Below are 27,967 nucleotides of genomic sequence, written 5' to 3'. Positions count from 1 at the left end.
TCATGTGGGACTGTGTCAAACACCACACTAAAATCAAGATATATTATGTCTATGGCTTCCCCTATCCACTAGACCAGTAACTCTGTCAAACAAGGAAATTATGTTGGATTGGCATGAATTGTGCTTGACAAACCCTCAGTGGCTACTCCTTATAAATCTATTTTCTTCTACAAATTGATTATTTAATAATTTGTTCCAGTATCTTTCCAGGTACCAAAGTTAAGCTAACTGGTCTATAATTTCCCTGGTCATCTTTGCTTCCCTTTTTAAAAGAAAGGTACCGTGTTTGCCCTTTTACAGTTCTCTGGGACCTCACCCATCTCCAGGAGTTCTTAGACATAATTACTAATGGTTCCAAGATTGCTTCAGCTGCTTCCTTAAGCCTCCTTGGATGAATTTCATCAGGCCGTACCAACTTGAATACATGTAATTTATCTAAATAATTTTCAACTTGCTCCTTCTCTATTTTGGCTTTTGTTCCTTCCATCTTCTTGTTAATATTAATTGTGTTGAGTATCAGTCATCATTAAACCTTTTAGTGAAGACAAAATAGGCATTAAACACCTCAGCCTTCTCAATCTCATCAGGTATTAGCTCTCCTTCCCCTCTGAGTAGAGCGCCTATGCTTTCCTTAGTCCTTTTTCTTGCTCCTAGTGTATTTTTAAAACCTCTTCTTATTCCCTTTTGTGTTCCTTGTTAGGCATAACTAATTTTGTGCCTTAGCCTTTCTGATTCTGTGCCTACATGCTTGTGCTATTCTTTTTTTTACTCCTCCTTAGCAATTTGTCCACGTTTCCACTTTTTGTAGAATTCCTTTTTGATTTTCAGGTCATTAAGGAACTCCTGATGGAGCCATAATGGCCTCTTACTATTCTTATCTTTCCTTTTCATCAGGATAGTTTGCAGTTTTGCCTTAATATTGTCTCAAGAAATTGCCAGCTCTCCTGAACTCCTGAACTTTTTCCCTTAGATTTTCTTCCCACGGGACCATACCTACCAGTTCTCTGAGTTTGTTAAAATCAGGGTTTTTTTTTGAAGTCCATTCTCTTTATTGTGCTGCTCTCACTCTTTCCTTTCCTTAGAATCATGAAATCTGTCGTTTCATGATCATTTTCACCCAAATTGCCTTCAACCTACAGATTCACAGCCAATTCCTTCTTGTCAGTCAGAATCAAGTCTAAAATGGCTATCCCCCTGGTTTTGTTCTCCACTTAATGAAATAAAAAGTTGTCCCCAATATTTTGCAAGAATTTACTGAAAAAGACTTGGTGGGATAAACCTCATGACTGAAATATAAGTATGGGGGGTTATAGCTTGTTTAGGAAGGACAGGTGGGGGAAAAAGGAGGACATGTTGCATTATGCATCAAGTATATACATTTATATACCATCCACGGTTGAATTGGCCTCATTCTGAGGAATGCACATGGAATAACATAAATAGACACTGCCATGAGACCTCTTAGACCCAAATAAACACACACACACACACTTGTTCTGAGGGCCAGAAAGTTGAGAGGTAGATCAGTTGAAAGTCTTGGGTAAAGATAAAAGAGGAAAAATGAGGGTTGACATCATGCTGGGGTCTACTATAGACAATCAAATCAGGAAGTGGAAGTGGTAGAGGCATATCTAGAACAAACAATAGAAATATGCAAAACAAGACCTAGTAGTAATGGGGGATTTTAACTACTCAGATATCTGTTAGAACAGTAACTGGCAAAACAGATCTGTGATGCCACTTAAGTCATAATTTAGCTTATGTACCAATATTTCTAGTTCTTTCTGTCTATTCCCCATAATCCTTATATTTCGGTATAATCAAAGATGATGAGCAGATTCCCCCACTGATTTCCCTTTTATTTCTCATATGACCCTACTGTAATTTTCCATTTCCTCCCCGACTAGTCCTCTGTTATGTTTGCTTTTTTATATTTACCTGTGGGCTTCATAAGCATAGATCAGACCACATTAATAGCCCATGGCGGAACGAGATCTCTCAATGGTGGGATACAAGTTAGATAATTTTTTCACAAACCTTTTAACTGTATTATACACAGATAGTGATCTGTCATAAATCAAAACATGATAAACTGAAAGAGCCACCAAATGAACTCTTAAAGACAAATTAAAGAGCCCCTCACACTTCAAATACATTATATATTCCAAAACACAGAACAGAAGTTGTAAATAGTGAGCCAGATTTTTTCATTTAAAAAAAAAATCTAAACCATTTCAAACAACATTTCGTCACAGATTGTTTTCTAGAATTAAGCAATATATTCTGACTAATGACAAACAAGTTGTTCAAGATTATTCAGAATCCGATAGGCCAGGATGTTAGAGAGATTGGGGATGCAGATGAAGAATTTGCCATACTACTGAGAAAACAAGTCTGGAGGCCAGGGGGGAAAAAAAAAAAATCTGTAAACTCCCTCCAACAGCTGAAGCAAGTCTGCATACCATTGCTATCTCTGCCACGCAAGAGCAATCAGGACCAACTCTTGCCTTATCCTCTCTTATCTTCCTCACTACCAACTGAATTAATGGAAAAGTGGGGAAAGCATACAGGAGGCCCTTTCCTCACTGCATCAGGAAAGCGTTCAAGATGGACTCGCTGCTCTTTCCCACACTTAACAGAAAAGACTACTCTTTTTCTTGAACTTGGTTGCAAGCAGATCCACAATGGGCCAACCCCAACTGGAGAGGATTTCTTGTACCATCTGGTCCTTCAGAGGCCACTTGTGCATCTGAGAAATTTCTCTACTGAGCTCATCTGCCAACATTACTGTCCCCTGCTAAACAGATAGACATTGTGTAGAATGCACCAGTTCCACATACCAACTGCCTTGGCACACAGCAGAGGGGACAGGGCACTGCCTTGCTTGCTTGCAGATGTAATACAGGGCCAACTATATTGTCCATCATTATCTGTACAACTTTCCTCCTTATTTGAGAAAGAAAAGATCTGAGAACGAGGTGAAGTTGCTCTCAGTTCTAAAACATATCTGCAAATTCTTTTCTTGAAATGCCCAGTGACCTCAAATTATCAGAGAACCCAGATGAGCTCACCGTCCATTGTCTGATGCATTGAGATTACTGTGGCAAACGAAAAAAGGGAACTGGACAGGACGCCTTTGATAATATTGGCTCCGTTTGTCCTCCACATCAAAAAAATCAAAAATATCCTGAGGCATGGTGACTAGCATGTGAAGAATGTCCAGTTTTGGCTTGTAAACTTGAGCCATCCACAGTTGAATTGGCCTCATTCTGAGGAATGCACATGGAATAACATAAATAGACACTGCCATGAGACCTCTTAGACCCAAATAGAAAATTACTTTCTGGGTCTGATGACATGGAATCTCTGGAATACCATCACTATCCCAAATCTTTCTTGTGGAAGGAACGCTCCTTCTGCTAGCAAGTCCAGTATAGCTCCTATAAAATGGATTCTCTGACTTAGACATAAATTGGACTTTTTGATATTCAGAAGTAGTCCTAATCTATAAGTACGGAGGCAGCACCTGAATGTGAGCTAGCAAATCTTCACATAACAGAGCCTTCAGCAGCCAATCATATAAATATGGGTAAACAAAGATACCCTATTTTCTTAGATGCATTGCTTCTACAGAAAGACACTTAATATAGACCCTTGGCACTGTAGAAAGGCCAAATGGCAGAACCTTGTACTAAAAATATCTCAGTGCCATCACAGAATAGAGGTACTTCAGATGATTTAGCCAATTAGAGTTATGGAAATATGCATCTTTTAAATTGAGAACTGCAAACCAATCCATATTTCAAAAAGTGATGGAATTATGAATGCTAGGGTTAACATTCCAAACCAAACTTCCAGAAGAACTTGTTCAACTTTCTTAAATCTAAGATTGGACAGACCACTTCACTGTCTGGTAATTAGCCAGCCTAATACCTAAGAATGTGCTGATTTACTTCTATTTATACATAAAGCTCAGGTCTATTGAATTAATACATGCATATCATGCAAACACACAATGCCTCTCCAGAGCAGGATATTTGCACTGTGGTGGCATAGAAAGCCTCAAAATCTGAGGTGTTGCTTTGTCTTCAGTGATAAGACCTTCATTTGCATGACTGTCAATTCAGCAGATTTCACGAGCACTATATTCACTAGAAAAAAAAATTGAAAAAACTAATATCCAGATAAATTCTCAGTGAAACTTAATTTATTTTACTGTACAGGAATAAATTAATGTTCCTTTGAATGCCTCTGTTTTGCTTCTATGCCATGGATATCGACAGATAGAAAGAAGTCTCCCTTTGCTAAGATGACATTTACATGGTTTATAACAACCACGTCTTGGAGTGACATCTTACTATGTATCCATTACTACCGGTTGGAAAGAGTCCAAAAAACAAAATCAGTTGTGTGTTCTTGGTCACTTGACGATTTGGAGATTTTCTATACATCTGGAGATTTCCTCCATTAAGTACAATCTGTAAGCAATAAAGATCTCGAAAGAAATGTACTTATCTTGATTTTTTACCCCCCCAGTAAGGAATGTTTTCAGCCTTTTGGCTTTCCCTTGGGCAATTGGTCTTAAACAGTAAATGCCAACCTTGTATGTGGCTCTGCTCAATTCTTTTTCATTTTGTGAGTGGGGACCATAAATGTGGTTCTTTTCTTTTTTAACATAGCAAAGTTGTCACAATAGAAATTAACTATAAGACATATCATATATATAGCAAAAAAAAAAAAAAGTGTTTAAATTTTACTACTTTTGGGCCTCAAATGACACTGATGACCTGACAAGATGGAGTGTTTAGAGCCTTGTATATCAATTTTTTATCAGACTGGCAGAAAAAAAAAAGATCTGTGCAAAAAAATAAATTGTAGCAAGGGTTGTACTAGCTCACCAAACAATCCTCAAAAGAAATCCATAACATGAATAAATTCAACATTTACATCATAGAAATTCTTTATTTACTATCTTATAACCAAAGTAACAATGTATAAATGTTGCGTATACAGAGAAAGCTACTTCATTTTTGCAATCTACTACTACTGTGTAGGTCATGCTTCATATCACGATTATTTAAATTGAGGAGCAATACTTCACTGACAATGTACTGCAGTGCTTTAGGCTACAGTCATCTCACAATGCCTGAAGGGTTATTACAATGGAGAAATTCTGAGGACAATAAAAGATCCTTACCCCTTCCCGAAGGCACCTCATTAGCACAGTGTAAGTAGCCAAGGGAACGACCCAGTGTTCTCTGGGGTGCACCTTTTTTTCTTCCTGTAATGAAGTGGAAGGATCAGCAATGAAGCTAACAGCACAAAATGATATTAACACTTTAATTAAAAAAATCATAATATCTCAGCCATGAAAGATACATCCATCAGATTTTAAAAGGTTAATATACAGATGTCAACTGAAAAAAATCTAGAAGATAGAATAAATTCTGGAACAAAGGTTGAATTTAATATTTTGGATTTTTATGGCACGAAAGTTGATTTGTATTATATTGTTGAAGCATGATCTAAAATTCCTAGGAGTATTTGTCCTGAGGTTTGTATTTTTCATTGGCTCAATGTAATTCACAGTCAAAACCAGTCCCTACAATCTTGGCAATCATTTTGATTAATCCGTTACCTGTTTCTAAAGTATTAAAAATAGAAAAAAATGTAAAAGTAGTGATTTAAATTATACCTAGAAATACATTTGCTTACTGTCTCTCAGTTTAAAAAAGATTTTAAAGAAAATTTGTTTTTGAAAAATATACAGAAGTTATAAAGAGTAGCTTATTCAAGACCCAGTATGGAGCACTTGGAAATCTACTATTTATCTAGATAGAAGTAACAATATTCCAGAATCCTTACATACCTATCCTATTGGAATAGTCTTGTTCCCTTCACTAAAATGAGAGTATTATTCCACTATTAGTGGTAAATGGACCGTTGCTTTTTTTTTTTTTTTTTGAAGTAGCATATTACAAATTGTCAGGTAAATAGAAGGTCATTTGGATTTTCTTAGCATAGAAAGAACCTGTAACATTTCATGAAAACAAATTGCACATTTAGGTGCTAACTTGCACTTGATAGCATATAGGTGCTAGTAACTGCAGGAGAAAAACATTTGCTGGGAAAATTAAAGAGAATAATCTTTTTATGTGCTGTATACTCTAAAAAGCATAGGATGTACAAAGTGGTCAGGTTAATGTTGCAGGAACAAACTTAATTTTCTGCGTCTCCTGACTTTTAGGATTCAATATATAATTCAACATCACCATTGCATTAATAAGATATACTAGTTGAAGAAAAGAAATTAATGAATTGCTTTCCATATATTTTCATTTGAGAGGAACACAAATATGTACAACCCTAATCAAAAATCAAATACTTCATTTCTTTCATTCCAACGTTATCATTTCTTAAACCTGGTTTCATTCAAAGGGAGAATAAAGTTTAAGTTGATTGCAAAGGGCTTCAATAGAGAAGCCGAGTTTTTAATCAATGTCTAATTTTTTTTTGAGCTCTATGCCAGCTAACTACCAATTAAAAAGTGTGGTGTAATTTCCCCTGGAACTGACACATGCAAAAAAGATAGATTTGTCAAGTTACATGGTGTAACCAGGGAGATTCAATTTAACGCCAGCCATGGACACCTAACCCTGGGCTACGATGTTGTCTCCCCTGCTTTTTTTTTTAATTTATCTGCAGATATTTATATAGAGATATTCTTCATTTACATTTTTTTTTCATGTTACTGTTAAAAGAAAATCGGAGATTAAATGCTCAAAGTAACCCTGAATGTTTGAAAAATATTACAAAAAACGTGAAAGGCTGTAAAAGTCATCTCTGGACACTGGCAAGCTGGGTTTTAACCACAGTTTGCCTTTCCTCATCCTCTGCAAAAACCTTACATTACAGCTCAATCAAGTTCAAGCAGAGGATGGCTTGTAATTGCATAGGAGGAATAAGAGCTTGTCTACACAGTGCCAGCAAAGCACTTTAGAGGGGTGTAATTTGTAGAGTGCTTTAATGCATTGTGCTCCATGTAGTTGCCTCTGATGTGCTCTCAAAAGTACCTAGTTCATGTTAATGTAGTCATATACCATATTAATTATAAGAGAACATGCATTTGGTCTGTGAAGGATAAAATGTGAATATTTGTGTATGTGTGAGAGAGAAATTACTAACTGTAACTGGACTTAACCAATGTTCCTATCCACTTTAGATCCTCATTCTGGTCTTGTGCCCTTATGAAAGTAATATAGTAATATTCAAAACCTTTAGATAATGTAGTTAATGCATATGCCTCAAGGGAAACAAAAGTATAACATGCAATATCCTTTCATGCACTATCCTTTAATATCTTTTAATCTGAAGTGATCTACATTTCTAAAGAATAAAAACAGAATTTTAATTCTTAAGAGAAGAAAAAAGAAGCACATGGGTGTTTAGAAAAATGTCACCTTCTGTTATTACTATTAATAGTATTTCTCTTTCTACAAAAGTCAGCATTTTCTAGACAATGCTACTCCAGGTAATGGTTGGTGCAGAACATTGTTCCTTTTGTTTCTAGCTCGATGGTCCAAATTCAGCCTATCAGCAATCATCAAAATTTGTCATGTGAAATTACTTGGTCTCAGTTCAGTTCCTAGAGGACAGCTGTTCACATATATAAAAAAAACACTGTTAGAATTGGAACCCATATTGATAGTTTCAGCAGAGGACAATATATGTGAACTACCCATTGAAACTTAAAGATGGTCTCCCTGCTGATAAGTGCTGTAAAACATTGCTGGAGCAGCAAGGGCAAAATGCTACACTGCTGTCTACATTATACTGTACCTTACCTGTGCATTAAGACAAAGGACCATAATATACTTAACTCTCTATTTCTTGATTTTTGTGCAATAAAAATTTCAGTTAAGTACTCATTTGCTGTTTAAACATGTCAGATGCAGGGCAACACTGATCCATGTACATCACCACTGAAATGCAGGCAAGGGAATGTTGCATGAGTTAACCAGTGTCCAAATTCACTCACATTCAGGTCACGCAGAAAGGCCCATTTCTTTGTGGGTGGGAAGGAATCATGTGAGAATAGAATTGTAAGTATGGAGGGAAATCAGTGATTGTGGAAGAAGCTTTTAACAGCTGAAAAAAGCTTTCAACAATTTATGGGGTTGGTTTTGGGCTCTCATTTTTTTTTTTTTAAAGTAAATCCCCATCCACTGAAAAAGTAGAGGTAACTTCTAAGAGCTATTTTCTACTGTGCATGCAGCACAAGTGGCCCAGTAAAAGCAAGACAGTTTAATAAGACTACAGGAACAGTCACTGTTCCATAAAAACATTTCATTCCTGTACCATTATTATGGATTCTCTCCTTCCAAGGTGGGGAAATACCATTACATGAATTAGAAGCATTAAATGCTTCATTTCAGTTTTAAAATGCCTCTTTCAGCAAGCATAAAGAAACATTTTTAGAAATAACAGAGAGCATTGAGAAGTGTAAACTGGGATAACGGAGAAAAAATGAAAAATCTACAGTGAAAGAGTGTAAGAAATTTAAACAAAGATGTTAAAACTTCTATGATCAGTCCTGGAAATTCACAAAGTAGAGGGGGAATATAAAATGGCAGCCAAATAATTCCATGGCCCCTTTAAAAGTTACATATTATTTCAAACAAGAGCTTCAGGCATATCCTTCTCTTAATGGCAATAGCTAATGAGAGAGAGCAAGAGAGAGAGTGGGAGCAGCAGTGTGGGATTTTACAAGACTTGCAAATCCCCTATACTTTTAATGTCACAGCACTTGAACACATTAAACATTAAAAAGGCCTACACTTGAGGGTAACAAATGCTAAGAATACCCACATAGAATGTTAACCTTACTTTTGAAAAGGATTTAAAACATTAAAAAGATTTGCAACAATCATTTTATAGACTTACCTGACTGGCTATCAGGTAAAGCACCTCCCCAAGGGCAGGTAAAAGGCATTGTTTCAATTTGCTGTTCCTGAAGTTTTCCCTGATCAGTTCAGTTAGGAGTATGACTGCCTAAAATATAAAATATGATAGGCCTTAATTGGCAACCATGTCTCAGACAAAACTTACATTGAAAACCAACTGAGATGTGCCTGATTCTAATTTTGTAGTCCTCACTCAGGCAGAACTTTCACATTGTAGCTTAAAAATTTCTTCCTGTTCTTCTTTACCAACCTCATTCTATGTGCATGAAACAACTGAGAGGTATTGCCTATACTATAGACAGTAGTGACCCTTAAATCAATTGTTTCCAAAAGTTACTGCATGCTATGTACCTGAGATGCTGGGTTATTTTTACATACTTTATATAAAGTGGTAATTATGGTATCACAGATACCATAGGGTGTTAACACTTGCAAATATCAGCTTTTTCATGACTACTGTAAAATATATTACAGCTTGTACTACCCTTTTCAGAGGATCAATAAACCATTACCAGCTACAAATCTTGATACACACAGGGGAATAAGGAATAAAGGAATAAAAGAGGAATAAAATTTAATATTTCATGTAAATAATAGGGCCTTCCTATTGCATGCTTACCTCCATGATATTTTAAAATGTACAAAAATAAGTACAAGGCTGACCAGCAATTTGAAAACAAGACTATAGAAACAACTACATTATCACCACCTTTGGCATGACAAATATATTGTGCACTATTTCACTCTTCCATCTGTAAACACTTCCTTTTCCATTTCCCTTTAGGAACCAAAAGTACCTCTTGTCAGTCTGAGGAGAAAGTTCCTATGTTTCGTTTACGCCTTTTTGCTGGGGAACAACTGGTTGCAGACTTTTTTAGCAGTATTTTTTTTTTTTAAAAAAAGATTGCATCTCCCAGGACAAGTGTCACACAGTCATTAATTCCAAAATCTTGGATGTCTACTTTGTTTTCAGTACCTGATGGGAAAAGTAAAAGTCTATCCAATGAAGACTGATCATATCTGACCAATCAAATAAAAACCAAACAAATAATGTACTGGCGATATTCTTTTCATTGTTGAATTCTGATCTAATTTTATGCTTCCATATGGGTAAAGAGTACCCTACCCATGGAGTTTGCTGTGACACCTTTTCAACATACAAGTAGTAAAGAGAAGGGTCACTCAGAAACTGAGAGACCGGATACGTTTCTTAACGGAGATGGATCTAGACCTCACCCACAAAAGACAAGACTTAGAGGAAAAAATTGTAAGTGAGTAAGCTGAAGATAGGGCTTCTGGTGGCAGCACTGCAGTCCCAGTGGAAAAATTGTGCCAAGGCACTGGATATAGGAAGGGGGTTGGTGAAGCCCAGAGCCGCCTGAGTTACTCTCCTGCTCACACAACTGTAAGTGCAAGTCCAAGTTCCATTGAAGCAGAGCAGTGTATTAAAAGTCCAGGAGACTAAATTAAATAGTGATACAAAATAATGATCAAATGAGTTAGTATCAGAGAGGAAAAAAAAGAAAATTCTACCTATCAGAAAATATCAGAAGCTTAGGTACCCACAGGTGTTAGGATTCTTAGGTCTGGAGGATACTGACAACTTATCAGTAAATTTGGACATAGCCTCCCAATTTACAAAATTATATTTATATAATAGTGGCTGCAGATATGCAATGTGCATTTGTAATGACAAGGCTGGATACATCTTTATTCCCATCAAATCTAAGGTCTTACAAATCCACATGTAAAGACAAATGTTTGCCACCATCACAGCAAGAGAGTTGGGGCTGGATGTGAGAGGCACTCAAATCTCTGCATAGGGACATACATTAGTAGATGTGCAGATCAACGAGCCTCTGATAGTATGGTAGCGTGACAGGCTCGTTCATCTACCAATGTGATATATGCCATCATGTGCCAACAATGCCCCTCTGCCATGTACATTGGCCAAACTGGACAGTCTCTACGTAAAAGAATAAATGGACACAAATCAGACATCAAGAATTATAACATTCAAAAACCAGTCGAAGAACACTTCAATCTCTCTGGTCACTCGATTACAGACCTGAGAGTGGCTATCCTTCAACAAAAAAACTTCCAAAACAGACTCCAATGAGAGACTGCTGAATTGGAATTAATTTGCAAACTGGACACCATTAACTTAGGCTTGAATAAAGACTGGGAGTGAATGTGTCATTACACAAAGTAAAACTATTTCCCCATGTTTCCCCCTCCCTCCCACAGTTCCTCATACGTTCTTGTCAACTGCTGAAATGGCCCACCTTGATCATCACTACAAAAGGTTTTTTTTCCCCTCACCTGCTGGTAATAGCTCACCTCATGCGATCACTCTCGTTACAGTGTGTATGGAAACATACATCGTTTCATGTTCTCTGCGTACATAAAAACTCCCCCACTGTATTTTCCACTGCATGCATCCGATGAAGTGAGCTGTAGCTCACGAAAGCTTATGCTCAAATAAATTTGTTAGTCTCCAAGGTGCCACAAGTACTCCTTTTCTTTTTGTGAAAACAGACTAACATGGCTGCTACTCTGAAACCTGGTAAAATCCTCAGGCACAGGTGAGGAGGAATCCAGCACCATGGAGAGATCTGGTGAGGAGGAAGAGGAAGGGAGGGTAGCTAACAGATCTCCTGTGGCAACACTTGCTCCTGTAACAATGGTTCAGACTGAACCAGCTCAGAGGGAACAACTTCAGTCTGAGTCTGAAGCCTAGGTGGCTCAAGAGAAGAGATTATGAAGGGGATTGGCTACCTTACCCTGGACTGAACTGAGGACTGGGATCTTGCAGATCAAGGAACTTCCCAAGGAGACCACTGAAGATATGGCATTTCAGAGGGGCCGCAGAATCCCATGGCTGAAACCTGGTGACTCAAGCCCCAGTGCTGAAGCTGGGAGTGGCATGGGGCTGAAGCCAGCGGCAACTCCCCTGCACTGAAGCCAGGAGCAGCGCTAGAGTTAGCACCCCCTCCCCCAGCTGGGAGCAATGCAGGGCTGAAGCCAGCAGCCCCCCACCAAACCATGAGCAACGCAGGCTGAAGCCAGTGCCCCCTCAAACCCGCGAAGCTGAGAGTGGTGTGGAGCCAAAGCCAGCAAACCTCCCCCAACACAGCCAGGAGCAACTGGGGGGCTGAAGCCGGGAGCCTCAGCAACCCTCCCACGGCCCCCCCCAAAGCTGGGAGCCACATTGGGAGCCCCCCATGCTACACCCTGCCTGCACCCATAACTACCCCCCTGCCTGCACCCTGAGCTACTCCCCTCCCTGCACACAGCCCCTAGCTATTCCCACCCTGTACCCTGAGCTACTACCTGCCCTGCACACAACCCCAGTTACCCCCTTCCTGCATCTTCAGCTACCCCCTGGACCACACACAGCCCCAGCTGTGAGTTATATTTTTTGGTTGCATCCCTCCACAGCCCAGACAGGCTGGGTGGCCTCCTGAGTGAGTCAGGGGGTGGAGGTGGTGCTCCCTCTCTGGACCCCGCTGTGCAGAGCTGGCTTGAGCCACGCTCTTACCCCCCCCCCCCAAATAGAAGTAAAATTATGCCTATGCTCAATGGTCCCCCCCCAGCCCGGAGCCCCAAGTTTCCCCCCCACTCAGGCATTTTATACCACGTTGAGGGGGGGCCTCAGCAAGTAAAAGATTGAGAACCCCTGACGTAGGGCTTGACAGATATCAATTTTGTCATCGTATAGCTTTTTTAGCATAGGTATGCAATACATTACTTCTTAAAATGTTGATACAAAACGTATAAAATACAGTACAATAAAAAATTAAAACCATAATTGAGCGTGTCCTTATGCATACAACAAGAACACAGCAAAGCTAGGAAATACAAAGTATTACTTAGTAAATACTTTAAACACAGAAGTACCTTAGATAAAAACAATTATCTGTTATTTTCTGTGAAGGCTCCAGATACTACAAAAATCAGCAAAAATTCACATTCTTTCATTCTTTGAAACAAAATTAATTGATATTCCAGGATTTTTATTCACAGTTTCAGAGTATCACTACCATGGGATGTCTCAAGGTATAGCTCAAAGCTTTATACTCCTCTTATAAATCACTTCAGATTAATTTTGAAACATTATCCTCCAAATATTTCAGTAAACTACAATACGGTGGTCGTGAAATGATCCTAGACAAATTTTTTATTTTGCTGGATTTTTTAAAATTAATTTTGTTATAAGGTTTACAAACTTTTACCATTGCAAGCTGATACATGCATAAAATTGGTTGCTTAGTAAGCAAATACTCTTATTTGTTAGGTTGCCTGCTTCTAATACATCCAATTAATGTTCTTGTGGGTCATAACCTCTTAGAATGCAGAAGCATTCCAGACAACAATCTTATTGGCACTTGCATCTGGGTATCACTATTGTCTTTTAGCTTATGTTTTAATTTAAAAAACAAAAATAATGTATTTTAAAGCTTCTAACATACAATACAGAACAGTGAGAAAAACACTACAGTTTTGGTTCAGTGGTTCTGAACTGAATAATAACTGTGATATTAGCATATTCTTCCTCATCAGATGTGTTCTCTATGGAATAACTGATGTATATTATATGAAATAAAATATACATCTTCCAATTTTTAAAAAAAGACCTATTTGTGCACAGTCTACGTAACAATAGGTTTCTATCACTTACTGTTATCCACCCCACTTCCCTCAAGCTGTTTGTCACACTCACTTGTTGTACCTTCCCTTAAATTTAGACTACAAGCCTTTAAAGACAGGGACAGTGTCATCCTATGTATTTCTAGAGTGCCTAACCCAATGAGACCCTTATCCTGATTGTGGCTTTTATACCACTAGTACTAATCCAAACACACACAATATGGGATAATAAGGAAAGAACAGTAGTGGACAGCACTTAGCATTTACCAACCATTCCCACAAACCTCCGAATCTAAGTATAGAGGAAAATTCTTGCCTCTGAAATACCACTCTGTGGTAAATTTAACAAATACTGACTTTTTAATGTTGAACACTTTATAAATTAGCTATGATTCTCCTTTCTTTGCTGAACACATTCAAGAAACCAAGTTCTCTGTAGCCATAGACAAAACATGCATACCTAAAATGATGTGACCCATTGAGTCAGAGGAGTATCTTGTTTCCTCCCCAGATCCATGGAGAGGCCCTTCTCAGGTCATCTACAACTGGAACTATAGGAGAGATGTGTGGCAGAGTCTAGAGATCAGGTATCCTGTCTAGAAATGTGCCTTGCAAAAAATGGGCCTTAACTCTTCTCCCACAAACACAAATATTACTTTTACTCCTGACAGGAATAATATAGGATAGATTACAGGTATTTGGGGGACTCTGATTTAGGGACAAATATAAGAGTACAACATTTGGGCCATAGACTTTTTGTTCAAGGTTAAAGGGCAATAACTTAACCAATAAATAAAATACGACTACACTTTTTATTTATTATTTGGGAAAAAACTGTGTAATAAAAAAGTCAATTTATATTAATTATCGACAATATGTCATCTCTCCCCACTCTGGCTATTTTTTTCTCTTTTCTATCAGCCTACATTTTCCCTATTGAGCAATTAGTAATGAACAATAAGTCCCACAGTGTCTTGAAAAGGCATTTTAAATGTAACACACCAGTTAGACATTTTATACTAGCTGTCAAGTTGGATGGACATAACAGATATTGTTACAATAAAAAAAAAAGAGAGCTAAGATTTATATCTGCATAGACAGCCATTAGCTATACGTATGACAAAATAATATGTCAATTTTAATATGTTATTCCTTGGATATTTTTACCCCAATTCAGGCATCTAGAAGTTTCTCTGCAGTTCAGAAGCCAGTATTATAGTCTGTTCACAAACAAGAGTTATTTTATAACTTATGAAGTAGGTGGCAGAGATTTACAATGTTACTCCATTTTTAATCCATTGGTATGAGGTGTCAGTAAGCATTAGTGGGAATTAAAACACATTTGTAATGCTTCAGACCCTTACAGAGATAAAACTGCCTATGCCTCCAGCATAATAGAAATTGCTGTAGAGCTCAATGTCTTGTAAGTAGACACACATCATGTTATGTGTGCTGGTAATAACAAAACAACTTCACTTTCCTTTGAACTGAGTACTCTCCCTTGGCTGCAAAAGTAGGTTATACAGTGCTGGCACTAAACAAAAAAATAACTAACTATCTCTACTATAACTTTTTTTTTTTTTAAAAGTACACATGAAAAAGGACATATACTCTACTGTTACAAAGAAAGATAATGGTGTTTCTTAGAATATCCTAAAATACCAATTTGCATAAGTGGGGAAAAGGTGATGGTGCTATCATTGGTTGAACACTATAAAGATCTGGAAATATCTTCACAAAAAATATGGCAAGTTCATTAGACTTATGTGTTATTTGTGTATCTGGATGACATTACTGTATTCTTAAAAATGATTTCATCACAAGTTATTATCTGTCTGAAAATTCAATAAGGCCATTCATTAAGTCCAAGATAACATTTCTTGACACCTTAAATGACTCCTTGGAGCAGCTAGTCCTGGAACCCACAAGAGGAGAGGCAATTCTTGATTTAGTCATAAGGATCAGGTCCAAGAGGTGAATATAGCTGGACCACTTGGTAACAGTGACCATAATATAATTAAATTTAATATCCCTTTGGTGGGGAAAACATCACAGCGGCCCAACACTGTAGCATTTAATTTCAGAAAGGGGGACTACACAAAAATGAGGAGATTAGTTAAACAGAAAGTAAAAGGTACAGCAGTAAAAGTAAAATCCCTGCAAGCTGCATGGAAACTTTTTAAAGACACTGTAATAGACACTCAACTTAAATATATACCCCAAATTAAAAATCATACTAAGAGAACCAAAAAAGAGCCACCATGGCTAAACAACAAAGTAAAAGAAGCAGTCAGAGGCAAAAAGGCATCCTTTAAAAAGTGGAAGTTAAATCCTAGTGAGGAAAACAGAAAGGAGCATAAACTCTGGCAAATGAAGTGTAAAAATATAATTAAGAAGGTCAAAAAAGAATTTGAAGAACAGGTAGCCAAATATGCAAAAAGTAATAGCAAATTTTTTTTAAGTACATCCGAAGCAGGAGGTGCCTGCTAAACCACCAGTGGGGCCACTGGACGATCGAGATGCTAAAGGAGCACTCAAAGATGATAACGCCATTGCAGAGAAACCGTCAAATTGCGTCCACACTACCCCAAATTCGACCCGGTGATGTCTATTTCAGCACTAATCCCCTCATCGGAGAGGATTACAGAAATCAATTTTAAGAGCCCTTTAAGTCAACAAAAATGGCTTCATCGTCTGGACGGGTGCAGGGTTAAGTCAATCTAAAGCTGCTAAATTCGACCTAAACTCGTAGTGTAGACCAGGGCTAAATGAATGTTTTGCATCGGTCTTCACGGTTGAGGATGTGAGGGAGATTTCCAAACCTGAGATTCTTTTTAGGTGACAAATCTGAGGAACTGTCCCAGATTGTGGTGTTATTAGAAGAGGTATTGGAACAAATTGATAAACTAAATAGTAATAAGTCACCAGTACCAGATGGCATTCACCTAATAGTTCTGAAGGAACTCAAATGTGAAATTGCAGAACTATTAACTATAGTCCATTTTTAAAAAGGACTCCAGAGGTGATCCCAGAAATTCCAGGCCAGTAAGCTTGACTTCAGCACCGGGCAAACTGGTTGAAACTACAGCAAAGAACAAAACCGTCAGACACATAGATGAACATAACTTGTTGGGGAAGAGTCAACATGTTTTTTGTAATGGGAAATCATGCCTCATCAATCTATTAGAATTCTATGAGGGGGATCAACAAGCATGTGGACAAGAGGGATCCAGCAGATATAGCATACTTAGATTTTCAGAAAGCCTTTGACAAGGTCCCTCACCAAAGGCTCTTAAGCAAAGTAAGTTGTCATGGGATAACAGGGAAGATCCCCTTATAGATTGTTTCCTATCTTTTAACGAGTTACCAAAGGGTAGGAATAAATGGTCAGCTTTCAGAATGGAGAGAGGTAAATAATGGTGTCCCCCAGGGGTCTGTATTGAGACCAGTCTTATTCAACATATTCGTAAATGATCTGGCAAAAGGGGTAAACCGTGAGGTGGCAAATTTGCAGATGATACAAAACTACTCAAAATAAATCCCAGGAAGACTGCAAAGAGCTACAAAAGTATCTCTCAAAACTAGGTGACTAGGCAACAAAATGGCAGATGAAATTCAATGTTGATAAATGCAAAGTAATGCACACTGGAAAACATAATCCCAGTTATACATATAAAATGATGGGGTCTAAATTAGCTGTTACCACTCAAGAAAGAGCTCTTGGAGTCATTATAGATAGTTCTCTGAAGACATCCACTCAATGTGTAGCGGCAGTCAAAAAAGCAAACAGAATGTTGGGAATCATTAAGAAAGGGATAGATAATAAGACGGAAAATATCATATTGCCTCTGTATAAATCCCATACAGATGTGGTTGCCCCATCTCCAAAAAGATACATTAGAACTGGAAAAGGTTCAGAAAAGGGCAACAAAAATGATTAGGGGTATGGAAAGGCTTCCATATGAGGAGAGATTAATAAGACTTGGACTTTTCAGCTTGGAAAAGAGACGACTAAGGGAATATGATAGAGGTCTATAAAATCATGACTGGTGTGGAGAAAGTAAACAAGGAAGTGTTATTTACTTCTTCTCATAACACAAGAACTAGGGGGTCGCCAAATGAAATTAATAGGCAAGTTTAAAACAAACAAAAGGAAGCATTTATTCACACAACACACAATGAACCTGTGAAACGCTTTGCCAGAGGATGTTGTGAAGGCCAAGACTATAACGGGGTTATAGAAAAGAACTAGATAAATTCATGGAGGATAAGTTCATCAATTACTATTAGCCAGGATGGGCAGGGATGGTGTCCCTAGCCTCTGTTTGCCAGAAGGGGGGAATGGGCGACAGGGAATGGATTACTTGATGATTACCTGTTCTGTTCATTCCCTCTGGGGCACCTGGCATTGGCTACTGTTGGAAGACAGGATACTGGGCTAGATGGACCTTTGGTCTGACCCAGTAGGGCCCTTCTTATGCCAGATACAAAGTACACTGAAATCAACTGAAGCCTTACCATTGACTTCAATGGCCTTTGGATTTCACCCCTATTCACTAGTGTTTATTCTCCTACTTAAAAATACTAAAGCCATCCTAGCAGAAACAATACTATATGGCTTAGCTGATCAATCACACGCTACATATATTAAATAGCAAATACTAGGCAGTGAAAAGTTTTGGAGAATCCATAGGCTGAAATTTGCTTACATAAACTGCTAGACACGACAGTAAAACAAATAAATAATAAACAATAATTGAATATTTCTGAATACAGGATTGTTTTGATCACAATTCACAGATACAAAAGGCCTAGATTTATTATGCATTTTGTTAGTAACAGAATTTGACCAGCTCTACAAATTGATATTTGAAGCAACACACATTAAAAGCGAGGGGAACAAGATTTTTAAAAAGGTCCACTCAAAAACTTAAGTACAACTGCTCGACAAATGTACGTTCAGCACCTAATGTCCCATCTGCAGTGTAATTTCTACCATATTGGGAAACCCGGTTACAATAAAGTAATGTCTTGATAGAATTAAAAACAGATTTCTGTCTTGTAGCACAGACAGAAACAAACCATAATTTAAAGTTTGTTCTCCAACAGTACTGCAGCTTTGCAAAAAATTCTAAGAATGTGTGATGGTTCAGAAGTGGTCTTGAGTTAATAGTGAAATCCAATGGACAAAGTTGAATCAACTATGCTGTATAACTGTTTTTTGCATGTTCTGAGAAACTCACTGGGAAAGAAAAGATGGGCAGAAAGCTATGTGAAGAAGGGAAGGAGGGGTGGTCCAGACGGTGTTCAAGGCAACAAATGGCATTTAAATTCGAAGTGTGATCAAAAGGATTCTAGATGAACACCAACAAAGTAAAGATCATTCATGTCAAACAATAAAAGCCATTTGTTTTCAAGTAGTTTGAGTCTATTAAGTCTTATTAAGCATGCCACCATTTTCCAATATCACAAAATGCAGAAATGCTTCATCTCTGCAGGACTAGTTTTTTTTAGCCACAAAGGAGGCCCAAAGAAGCCAATGTCTTTGGTAGTCAACAAAATCCAGAGACTTTGGAATTGCCACAGAACGAGTAGGAACTTTATTGGAAGATGAAAGAAATCCTGGAACACACCTCCCAGCAGAAACCTTTAGCAACAGATCATTCTCGTAGCATATGTAATTGGCATGACTTCTGGACCCTCATAGCATTGGCAAGCATCATTGTCTTACACATTCTGATGAAACCAATAGAGGTGGAAAAGTATTTTCTGATGCATCAGTTTATGACAGAGGCTCATAATTCTTTTAAAAACAACATTAAAGGTCAATCCTAGACTATAGTCCATTTAAGACTGTAAACTGGAGATATCTATCAAATATGGTTTTTTTTAATGCTGTAGGCTAACCTTTGTAGTATTCATAATGAATAAGTAAATAGCAGAGGGAGGTCTCCCTATTGAACTAAATCCCTCAAGGAAGATAAGAAAAAAGAAATCTCTCTGGCTCCAAGAGCATATGAGACAAAGATGTTAGTAAATAGATGCTACAATTGCAGCTTTTGTCCGCTAAACAATGCGGCAAGATCTTAAAACCTATAGGAAAGTGTGATGGTATGTCTGTTCCTCCCACGCCTTCTATATAATGCTTTCACCACATGAGGAAGTCTGGACTGCCTCAAAGAACCACCCTTGCACATTGCATAGGAGTGAAACTTTAAGACCCTGTGTAGATTTGCTTCAGTCTTTCTGGCGGCATAGATGCCAGGGCAGAATTATGAGGTGGCAGTAACATGCAGACACCAGAACATGGCAGAGAGAAAGATCTAGTAAGTTGCCATTCTATAAATACCCAAGCAGGAATCTTTGTTGGAGATGAAAATATTACCCATTATATTAGTTGCTCTTCATTGTTAGCCCACACTAAGGGTACACCTCGCCACAGATTTTGTCTAAAAACGTGTGGAAGAGGAATGCTACAGGCCTAAGAGGAGTAAGAGTTCAAAATGCCTTGTCCTTGGTGTGGTGGGTGTCCTGAAGTAAGGCCATAGTGAGACTTTTTTTTTTTTTTTAAAGTTTGGTTTAATATTTTCCCCTCCATTTGATGGTATTGTTAATGCCCTGCACATTTCATGAGGAAAGTTTAAATAGATTAATGATCACTAATCTATTTAAACTCTCCTCATGGAATGTGCAGAGCATTAAGAATACCATCAAGGCTGTTCGCAAAAGAAAAGGAGTACCCGTGGCACATTAGAGACTAACAAATTTGTTAGTCTCTAAGGTGCCACGGGTACTCCTTTTCTTTTTGCGAATACAGACTAACACGGCTGCTACTCTGAAACCATCAAGCTGTTGTGTTTTGGCAAATGTCCAATACATGAATGTCACTTAGAAATGCTGTCAACGTCATCTGGGCTCTCGTTCAAAGAGCTCATACCCTTTGAGGAGGCATAGCCTGGGATACTTCATATTCAAAAGTGATATAGGAAATTATCCACCTGGAGATAATCTGCAAAGAGACCGCTTTATCCTTCATTCAGTCTGCATATGAAACAAACAAATGAAATGAGGAGCAGAAAGGTTTGGTTCTATCCAGATGAAAAGCTAAGTGTTGCCTGACATCTAACATGTGAACGCGTTGTTCTTCAGGGGTTGAATGCGGCTTAGGGAAGAACACTAGTAAATATATATAGCTTGGTTCAAGCGAAACTGGGAAACCACTCGATTAAAACTTAGGGTGCAGCCATAGCTTTACTTTGTCTTTAAAAAATTGTACATAAGAGGGCTCCAACATCTAAGCCTGCAACTCACCGACCCTCCTTGCAACTGTTATTGTCAAAGGAAGGCAGTTTTCTGGCCCAGAAGGGAGAAAGAAGAAGTTGCCAGAGGCTCGAAGGGAGGTGCAACAAGAGATACTAAGACAGTATCATGGTCTCACAAAAGAACCAGCTCTTTAACTGGAATGTGGAGACAAGTAACTCCTTTCAAGAACATCACTGCCATGGAGTTTGAAAACACCAACTTCCCAGGAATCGGAGGATGAAATTCCAAAATCATCACCAGGTGGACTCTCAACGAACTAAGTGCAAGACCAGAAGACTGAAAGTGTAACAAGTACGTCAAGATGTCCTGGATAAAAATTAGCTCTGGCTGGACTACCTGGGCTAGCAACAATATTGGAAACTGTTTTGACTCTGCCAAATAGGCTGCTCTGGTAGAGGGCTTCCTACTATTAAGCAAGATTTGCCGGACCACCTCCAAACATCATTCCTTTTCTCATCTAATTATGCAGCATCCACACCATGACATGGAGAGCTGACTGCTAGATGCAAAACCTTACTGAGATGCTGAATCAGAAGGTCAGGAGGAAGAGGAAGGAATATGGGAGGCCAAACTGATAATGCAAGGAGGTCGAAGAACCAACACTGTCTTGGCCACACTGGAGCAATGAGAGGGAGCTTGGAACAGTCCAATTTCAGCTTGAGAATGACCCTGCAGGTTGATCAAAATTGGAGGAAAAGTGCAAATTCCCAGATCAGGTAAAAATCAGTCATAGAGCTTGGCCTGAGACCCCTGAGAAAAAACAGACACCATTTCTTGTTGTCTCTCATGGCAAACAGGTTGATCGCCAGGATGCCCCGATCTGCAAAAATGGACTTCAGGATGCTGTGCTTAAGGGACTATTTGTGATTCAGAGAGAAATTTCTGCTAAGATGATCTGCCAGGTGATTCTGGATCTCAGGTAAATGATTGGCCATAGGGATAAATGTTTTCCTTGATGCAAAACTGCCAGAGCCTGATCAGTTTCTGACATAGCACATTGGAGTGTGCGCCCGTCTGTTCACATAATACATCATGGTGATATTATCCATGAGCATGAGAACCGCTGAATCCCTAATGTGATCTTGAAAGGTCTGGCTGACCAGAACATGAGTCAAAATGGGCATTGCTGGATGCCAGGGGAGGAATGCTTATCCTCAAGAGCCTTATCAGGTTGGATCTGGTTTGTGGTCACAACCTTTTCACACACGACCTCAAACTTCTCAAAGGGGAGGTGAAATGTCAATTTTTTTTCCAAAGTCTTACTCAGATTCAGAGTCTAAAAGCTTGCCTTCCTCAGGAGGAGGAGGAGGAGTCAAAGGACTAGCACCTTCTGGATTTTTTGTCCTCGGCCCCTGCCCCCATCCCCACACCCTTTTTATTCTTTTTGACTTTTGGGTGCACATAGTGGACGTTACTGCCCTGCTATGGCCAGAGCACAGTTTTTTGCAGTTTACTTTGTGCATAGCCCAGAGCCCTCTAGAAACTTTTCTCTGAGTTGTCCCCCCCTCCCGTTCTGGGTCCCATTCCCCCTGAGCAAGGTGTGAGGTCTCATTATCAGAGTTCCCTCACTCAAGCTGTGATGGAGAGGGGAGATGAATATAAGCCCTGCTTTTCTTCCCAAGGCACTCAAGATTGGGGGGCGGGGGAGGGGAGAAGCGTACCAGTAGCTCCACAGGGGTCTTGTCTTTGCAGCTCTTTGTCACCTCAGGACTTTCCCTTAGATCTTTTGGATGAAGTCCCCTTCCTCTGTATAATCTCTCTCTGGCTCAGCTCAGGCTTTTCTGTGGTGAAGTCATGGTTACTTGAGGGGTGGTTGGAGCCCTAACATACCAATCTTACTCAGAGCTCATGCCTTAGAAGCACTAGGGTCATCTGGCTGGGAGACGGCTAGGCATAATTCACTCTCCGCTGAGCCTTGGAAAGCTCCCTGATATATGGGACACCTTTTGGACTTTGCCCAGTGCTTGTGAGACTGCTCTGCAATGCCTGAAAGGGGGAAGAGAAGCTCAGCAGGCAAGTGCTCAAGCATAGGCTCCAGATGGCTGTGCCCCTCACGTGACATAAACCCCGAACCAGGAACAAGGAAGCAGGCTTGGAACAAATAAAAGCTCACTACTGCCTAAAAATAGCTTTAAAAAATAATAAAAGGCAAAAGAAAAGGATGGGAGCAAATCAGCCACCAATTGATTGCTGCCACAGAGGCAGTAGCTCTAGCAGCAAGCAGAATGAAGCATGGCCAGTACACGCTGTGCCACAGATTTGAACCGCCTCTGGAAACTCCAGAGTTGTAAGGAGCAGTCCAGATGTAACAGAATTGTGTTTGGTTTTTTGTTGTTTTTTTTTTCCCTATAAACAGCAGCAAAATTGTTCCAAATGGTAAATTTTAAAAGATCTCCTGGAGAAGTGCACATCTTTTAATACATAAAACTCTTTCCTTCTAGTGGATCTCTGCTTTTGATCTATTAAAAATGCTATGTCCTGTTTACAGAAGCAAATGTAAAGAGAACCCTTAGTGTGTATTTTAAAAAGCTGCAACACACAAAATGGCTATATTCAAAATTCATCGCTTTGAAATGGTATTTCTCTATTTTATTTACCCATATACCTACTTTTCTACTTCGTAAGACATTTACCCTTACTTTGTTTGTCAATGCTGTACTTGCATGAAAATACAATAATTTAATGATGCACACAAAGGATTCAGTTTATGTAAGTGATAAAAAATGCTTGTGAATGACTTTTAATTACATCTACAAATTCAGCTCATTCTTTCTTCCCTGATGTGCAACTGTAATAAAGCCTTACTTCTGTTTTCTTGCATTATTTTCAAGGAAAGCAGGGGTAAAATGTGTGATGCTATAACCAAAAAGAATGATGTATAAAATGAGATGGCAGTTTCAAAGGGGAAATTATTAACTTATGTATTTTTGATTTACTTTCTGCTCCTCCTGTTCACAAACTGAAAACCACTAGACAACATCAGAGGCCCTTTCCAACCTTATCATTAATTTCAATCCTATGGATTACAAAAAATACTATTATCTTACCATTTTTTTTGCCCTATATCATTCAGTTTTCATCTAGCTACTTCCACTCATCGGTAGAATTTTTTAAATTAAATAATTTTTTAAATTTTCTTTTGCAAATAGCAGTTTTCTTCCACAAGAAAAAAAAAAGTTACACAGCTTTTGTAACTGTTGTTCAAAATGTACTGCACATGTCCATTCCACTCTGGGTTTGTACAGCCACTGGAAGCTTTTACCTCAGTGATATCCATCAGGGCAGCTTGAGCGCCTTCTTCTGCCATGTGCCGCTATTGCTGATATAAAGCCCCCAAGCAACACCACACCCCTCAGTTCTTTCTTTCCAAAAATGCCAATATAGAGGGGCAGGAGGGCCGTTCATGAAATGGACATGTGCAACACATATCAAAGAACCGTTACAAAAGATTAGTAATCATTTTTTTCTTCGAGTGAGTGTACATGTGCATTGCACTCTTGGTGACTCCAAAGCAGTAATATACAAAGGAAGGATCAGAATTTTTGTATATAGAGACCATGGTACAGTTCAACCAAATTTGGCATCTTCCTTGAATAATGGGTAATGATGTAATGGGAGGAGAAGGTGTGCACCAATGACCCAGTTACTACTTTACAAATGTCCTGGATAGGAATTTGTGCTAAGAACGCTGCAGAGGATGCTTGCGAATTCATGGAATGAGCAGTCAGGTTACTTGATGATGAAACACCTGTCTGTTCCAAACAATGATGGATACACGAAGTATCCAACATGAGATTCTCCATGAGGAGATTGGGAGACCTTTCATCCTGTCCACTCTAGCCACCAACTGTTAGACTGCCAAAATGATTTAGTCCTCTCTATGCAGAATGCTAGAGCTTCTAAGACTAACATCCAACATGCGTAGTCATTGTTCATTCCTATTTCCTCCTTTACTTGTGCTGTGGTTTTAGGTAAAAACACAGGTAAGTAAAATGCTTGACTACTATGAAAATCTGAAACTACTTTAGGGAGGAAACTCGGATAAGGACATATGTACACATTAGCCTTAAAGAAGATTTCTGGCAGAAGTGATTTCAGTTAGGAAAACCACTTTCCAAGAGAGGTATAGTAAGAAGCACGCTGATAAAGGCTAAGATGGTGGTCCCATAGATTTAGACACGGCCAGGTTCAAGTCTCACATGTGCAATCACTCTGTAGATCCAGCTTCACCTCCCACTGCTTCTGTTGATTCCCTAAGTGCTGATGGAGGACCACCAGACCTACTGGAACTGAAGTGGAAAAATCTGGTGACTAGCCCTGCCCCTCTGTATACCAACTTGGAGGGCAGACTGTCCCTCAATAAATAGGGCTTGCGTATATTTAGATTTCATCATCTAGTTGTCCAAACTTAGAAGTCCCAATTAACACAAAAAAATCTTTCCTCCTTCTCTGGGATTATTCCTCGGTCTTTCTTCAGGGCTTAGCCTGCAGCTCCTCCCATCTGCTGGGCTCAATACTGTTGCAATAGGCTTGTACACCCTCCTTCCCTAGGGTTTGTAGGGGAATCCAATCCCACTCTTTACTCTGGATTCTGACCAGGGCCCTGTACTGAACAGATAGGTGTGCTCCTTTACTTGTGCTGTAGTTTTCCCTGAGCCACTTTCTACCCAGCCTTTTCAGTTCCTCTTGGTGTCTCTGTCTCTTCCCTCATTAGTCAGTTCTCTCCCAGGCCTCCCTCCCTAGAGTGATTTCTTCACTGCTCTGAGCTTGGCTTAGCCCCGCCCCAAGGTCCCCAGCTCACAGCACAAGTCTCCCTGTTTAGATAGAAGTGACCTGCATGTTTCCTAAATCTGGATTTAGGTGCCTAACTAAGCATATAAATTTGAAAATTTGGTTTAAATTTATTAGAATACAGTGGTTTTCAACATTTTTTCATTTGTGGAACCCTAAAAAGTTCCAAATGAAGGCGCAGAGCCTTTAGAAATCCTAGACAGCCTGTGGACCCCCAGGGGACTATGGACCACAGGTTGAAAACCACTGGATATATTATATATCAAGAAAAGCAAGTCTAGGGTTTGCACCCTAGACTGCCATGTGGATGGGCAAATATCAGTCTTGGTCCCATGATCCTCAGGTTGACATATGGTGAGAGTACAACTCTATACACTGACACTGGGAATGAATGAAGGGCAGTGAGTAGCAGAACAGCAACCCCTTTGGTCAACTAAGAACTGGCAACGGAGGACAAAAGTATGGGAGATTATATTAAATTGGCCCAGTCGAGGGAGGATTGGGATTTAAACCAGACAGAAAAATTTAAACACATCCGTACAGTTCTGAAAGGGATGCTGAGAAGCCATGGGGAAGTATACGTAAAAGAAAAGAAAGAGGATTTGCAACAATATAATTCAGAACCAAATTCCAATCAGATCATCTTAAAATGAGAGCCCTAAATGACCTAGGTTGTGGCTACCAGAGAGATTGCCTCTCTCCATACTGCCACAACTGAGATCAACAGTGATGCTCAAGCTGCATCATCCTTGCCATACTGGAGAGGGGGCTGTACACAGAGTGTTCCAAGATTTTGGAATATGCTCTTCATTTGGATCTGAAATACCCCAAACTTAGTAAATCTGAGGGCATGCTTCAAAGCCATTTATTTGATAGGGTTTTATGGGAAAAGCTGAGGGTATTTTGTGAACAGCAACGGTACAATGTAAAGGAGCTTTTCTGTTGCTTTTATTTACTGGCTGGATGAATTCATTCATTAACATTTATGGTTGTTTAATCCTGCTGGCAGGCTGAGTTTGTTATTTAACATGAGTCTTTAAAGCTGCAGGGTGGTCATTATATTGTGAGAATAATTGTCAGGTACCTAGAATTTTCTGTATGGGTTTTTATTTGGCTTTGTTTTGTTCTTGTGATTGTTTAAATCTAATAAAAGAAATAAATTAGATGTTTGTATTCGGTTTGAGTTGTTTTGTTTTTTAATAAAAAAGTCTAGCAGCTCTAAGAAAACTTCTGAAATATTCTCAATTTGGATTAATGTAAAAACACAAATTATGGTAGGTACAAGTTATTCTATGCATACATCCTATAGAGCACAAATATACACTTATTAATTACTCAAAGAAGTGGATGGGGCAAATTGAACTCAGTTCAGCAAAAGCCCTTCTAATACCACAGTTAGGAAAATTAGTCACACGACAGCACAATGTCTAGGTAATAATGACGACAGATCTGTAGTGCACTTCATGTAGTTCTTAAATAGACCTCCTGAGGGTCAGCTGATTGGAAAATGCTTACAATCTCTGATATTTGGACTCAAAGGTGAGCCAAACTCCAGCACCCTTGAACTGCCCCCAGATTAACACAGCCACTATGCTTTGTTCCTCACTGTCTTGCATGTAATCCTCTATAAAAACTAATTCATGAGGCCACTTCTTTAAGAGAAATTTCAGAGGACAGAGAACAACCTATGCTGTGATACCATATAAAACTGGGCAGCTAACAATGAATAGGTTGAGAGGCTGTAGAGTTAAACAAGTAAATATAATTAATGTACATAACTTGTTTGTATCCCTCTTCCCTACTACTCATATGTCACTAGATTTAGAGAAAAAGAAAAAAATTAATGCAATGGACCTAACAAAAAATATGCATATCACCACCCTGACCACTTTGCTTGTGTTTTTTATCCTACTTCCCTCCCCTTAATTTATTTTTAATGATATACGTTTTGGGGGCAATGATTGTCTCTTACTATGTATTTTGTACAATGCCTAGCACAATGGGGCCCCAATCAAAGATGAAACTTTGTGCATTATCATAATACAAACAACAAATAAATAATGGGAACTAATAGGTGACATCTCCATATTTTGAAATCTATTTTCCCTGTGATATGTACAGCTCTCATTAACACTGATCATAGTTAGAATTTTCAGGAATGCAAAGCTCCCTTGGGCTTCCATGGAAGTTTCACACTTGTAAGAACTACTGTAGCAGGCCACAAACAAGCAAATCAGGAT

General features: G+C 38.9%; 1 protein-coding gene across 1 annotated transcript in view; it reads right to left on the bottom strand.

Moving 5' to 3' along the window:
* ULK4 (unc-51 like kinase 4) overlaps nucleotides 1-27,967 on the bottom strand; it is a 417,484-nt gene that overhangs the window by 321,610 nt on the left and 67,907 nt on the right. The window contains exons 19-20 of the mRNA XM_043508874.1: nucleotides 8,944-9,051; nucleotides 5,198-5,281 (exon numbers count right to left, since the gene is read on the bottom strand). Coding sequence (XP_043364809.1) covers nucleotides 5,198-5,281; nucleotides 8,944-9,051 — 192 coding nt within the window. The remainder of the gene's footprint in view (nucleotides 1-5,197; nucleotides 5,282-8,943; nucleotides 9,052-27,967) is intronic.

This window comes from Dermochelys coriacea, chromosome 2, assembly GCF_009764565.3.
Source record: "Dermochelys coriacea isolate rDerCor1 chromosome 2, rDerCor1.pri.v4, whole genome shotgun sequence".
In the NCBI taxonomy this organism is placed as follows: domain Eukaryota; kingdom Metazoa; phylum Chordata; order Testudines; family Dermochelyidae; genus Dermochelys; species Dermochelys coriacea.
The sequence above is the reverse complement of the archived record's forward strand: the minus strand, read 5'-3'. Positions and strand labels throughout refer to the sequence as shown.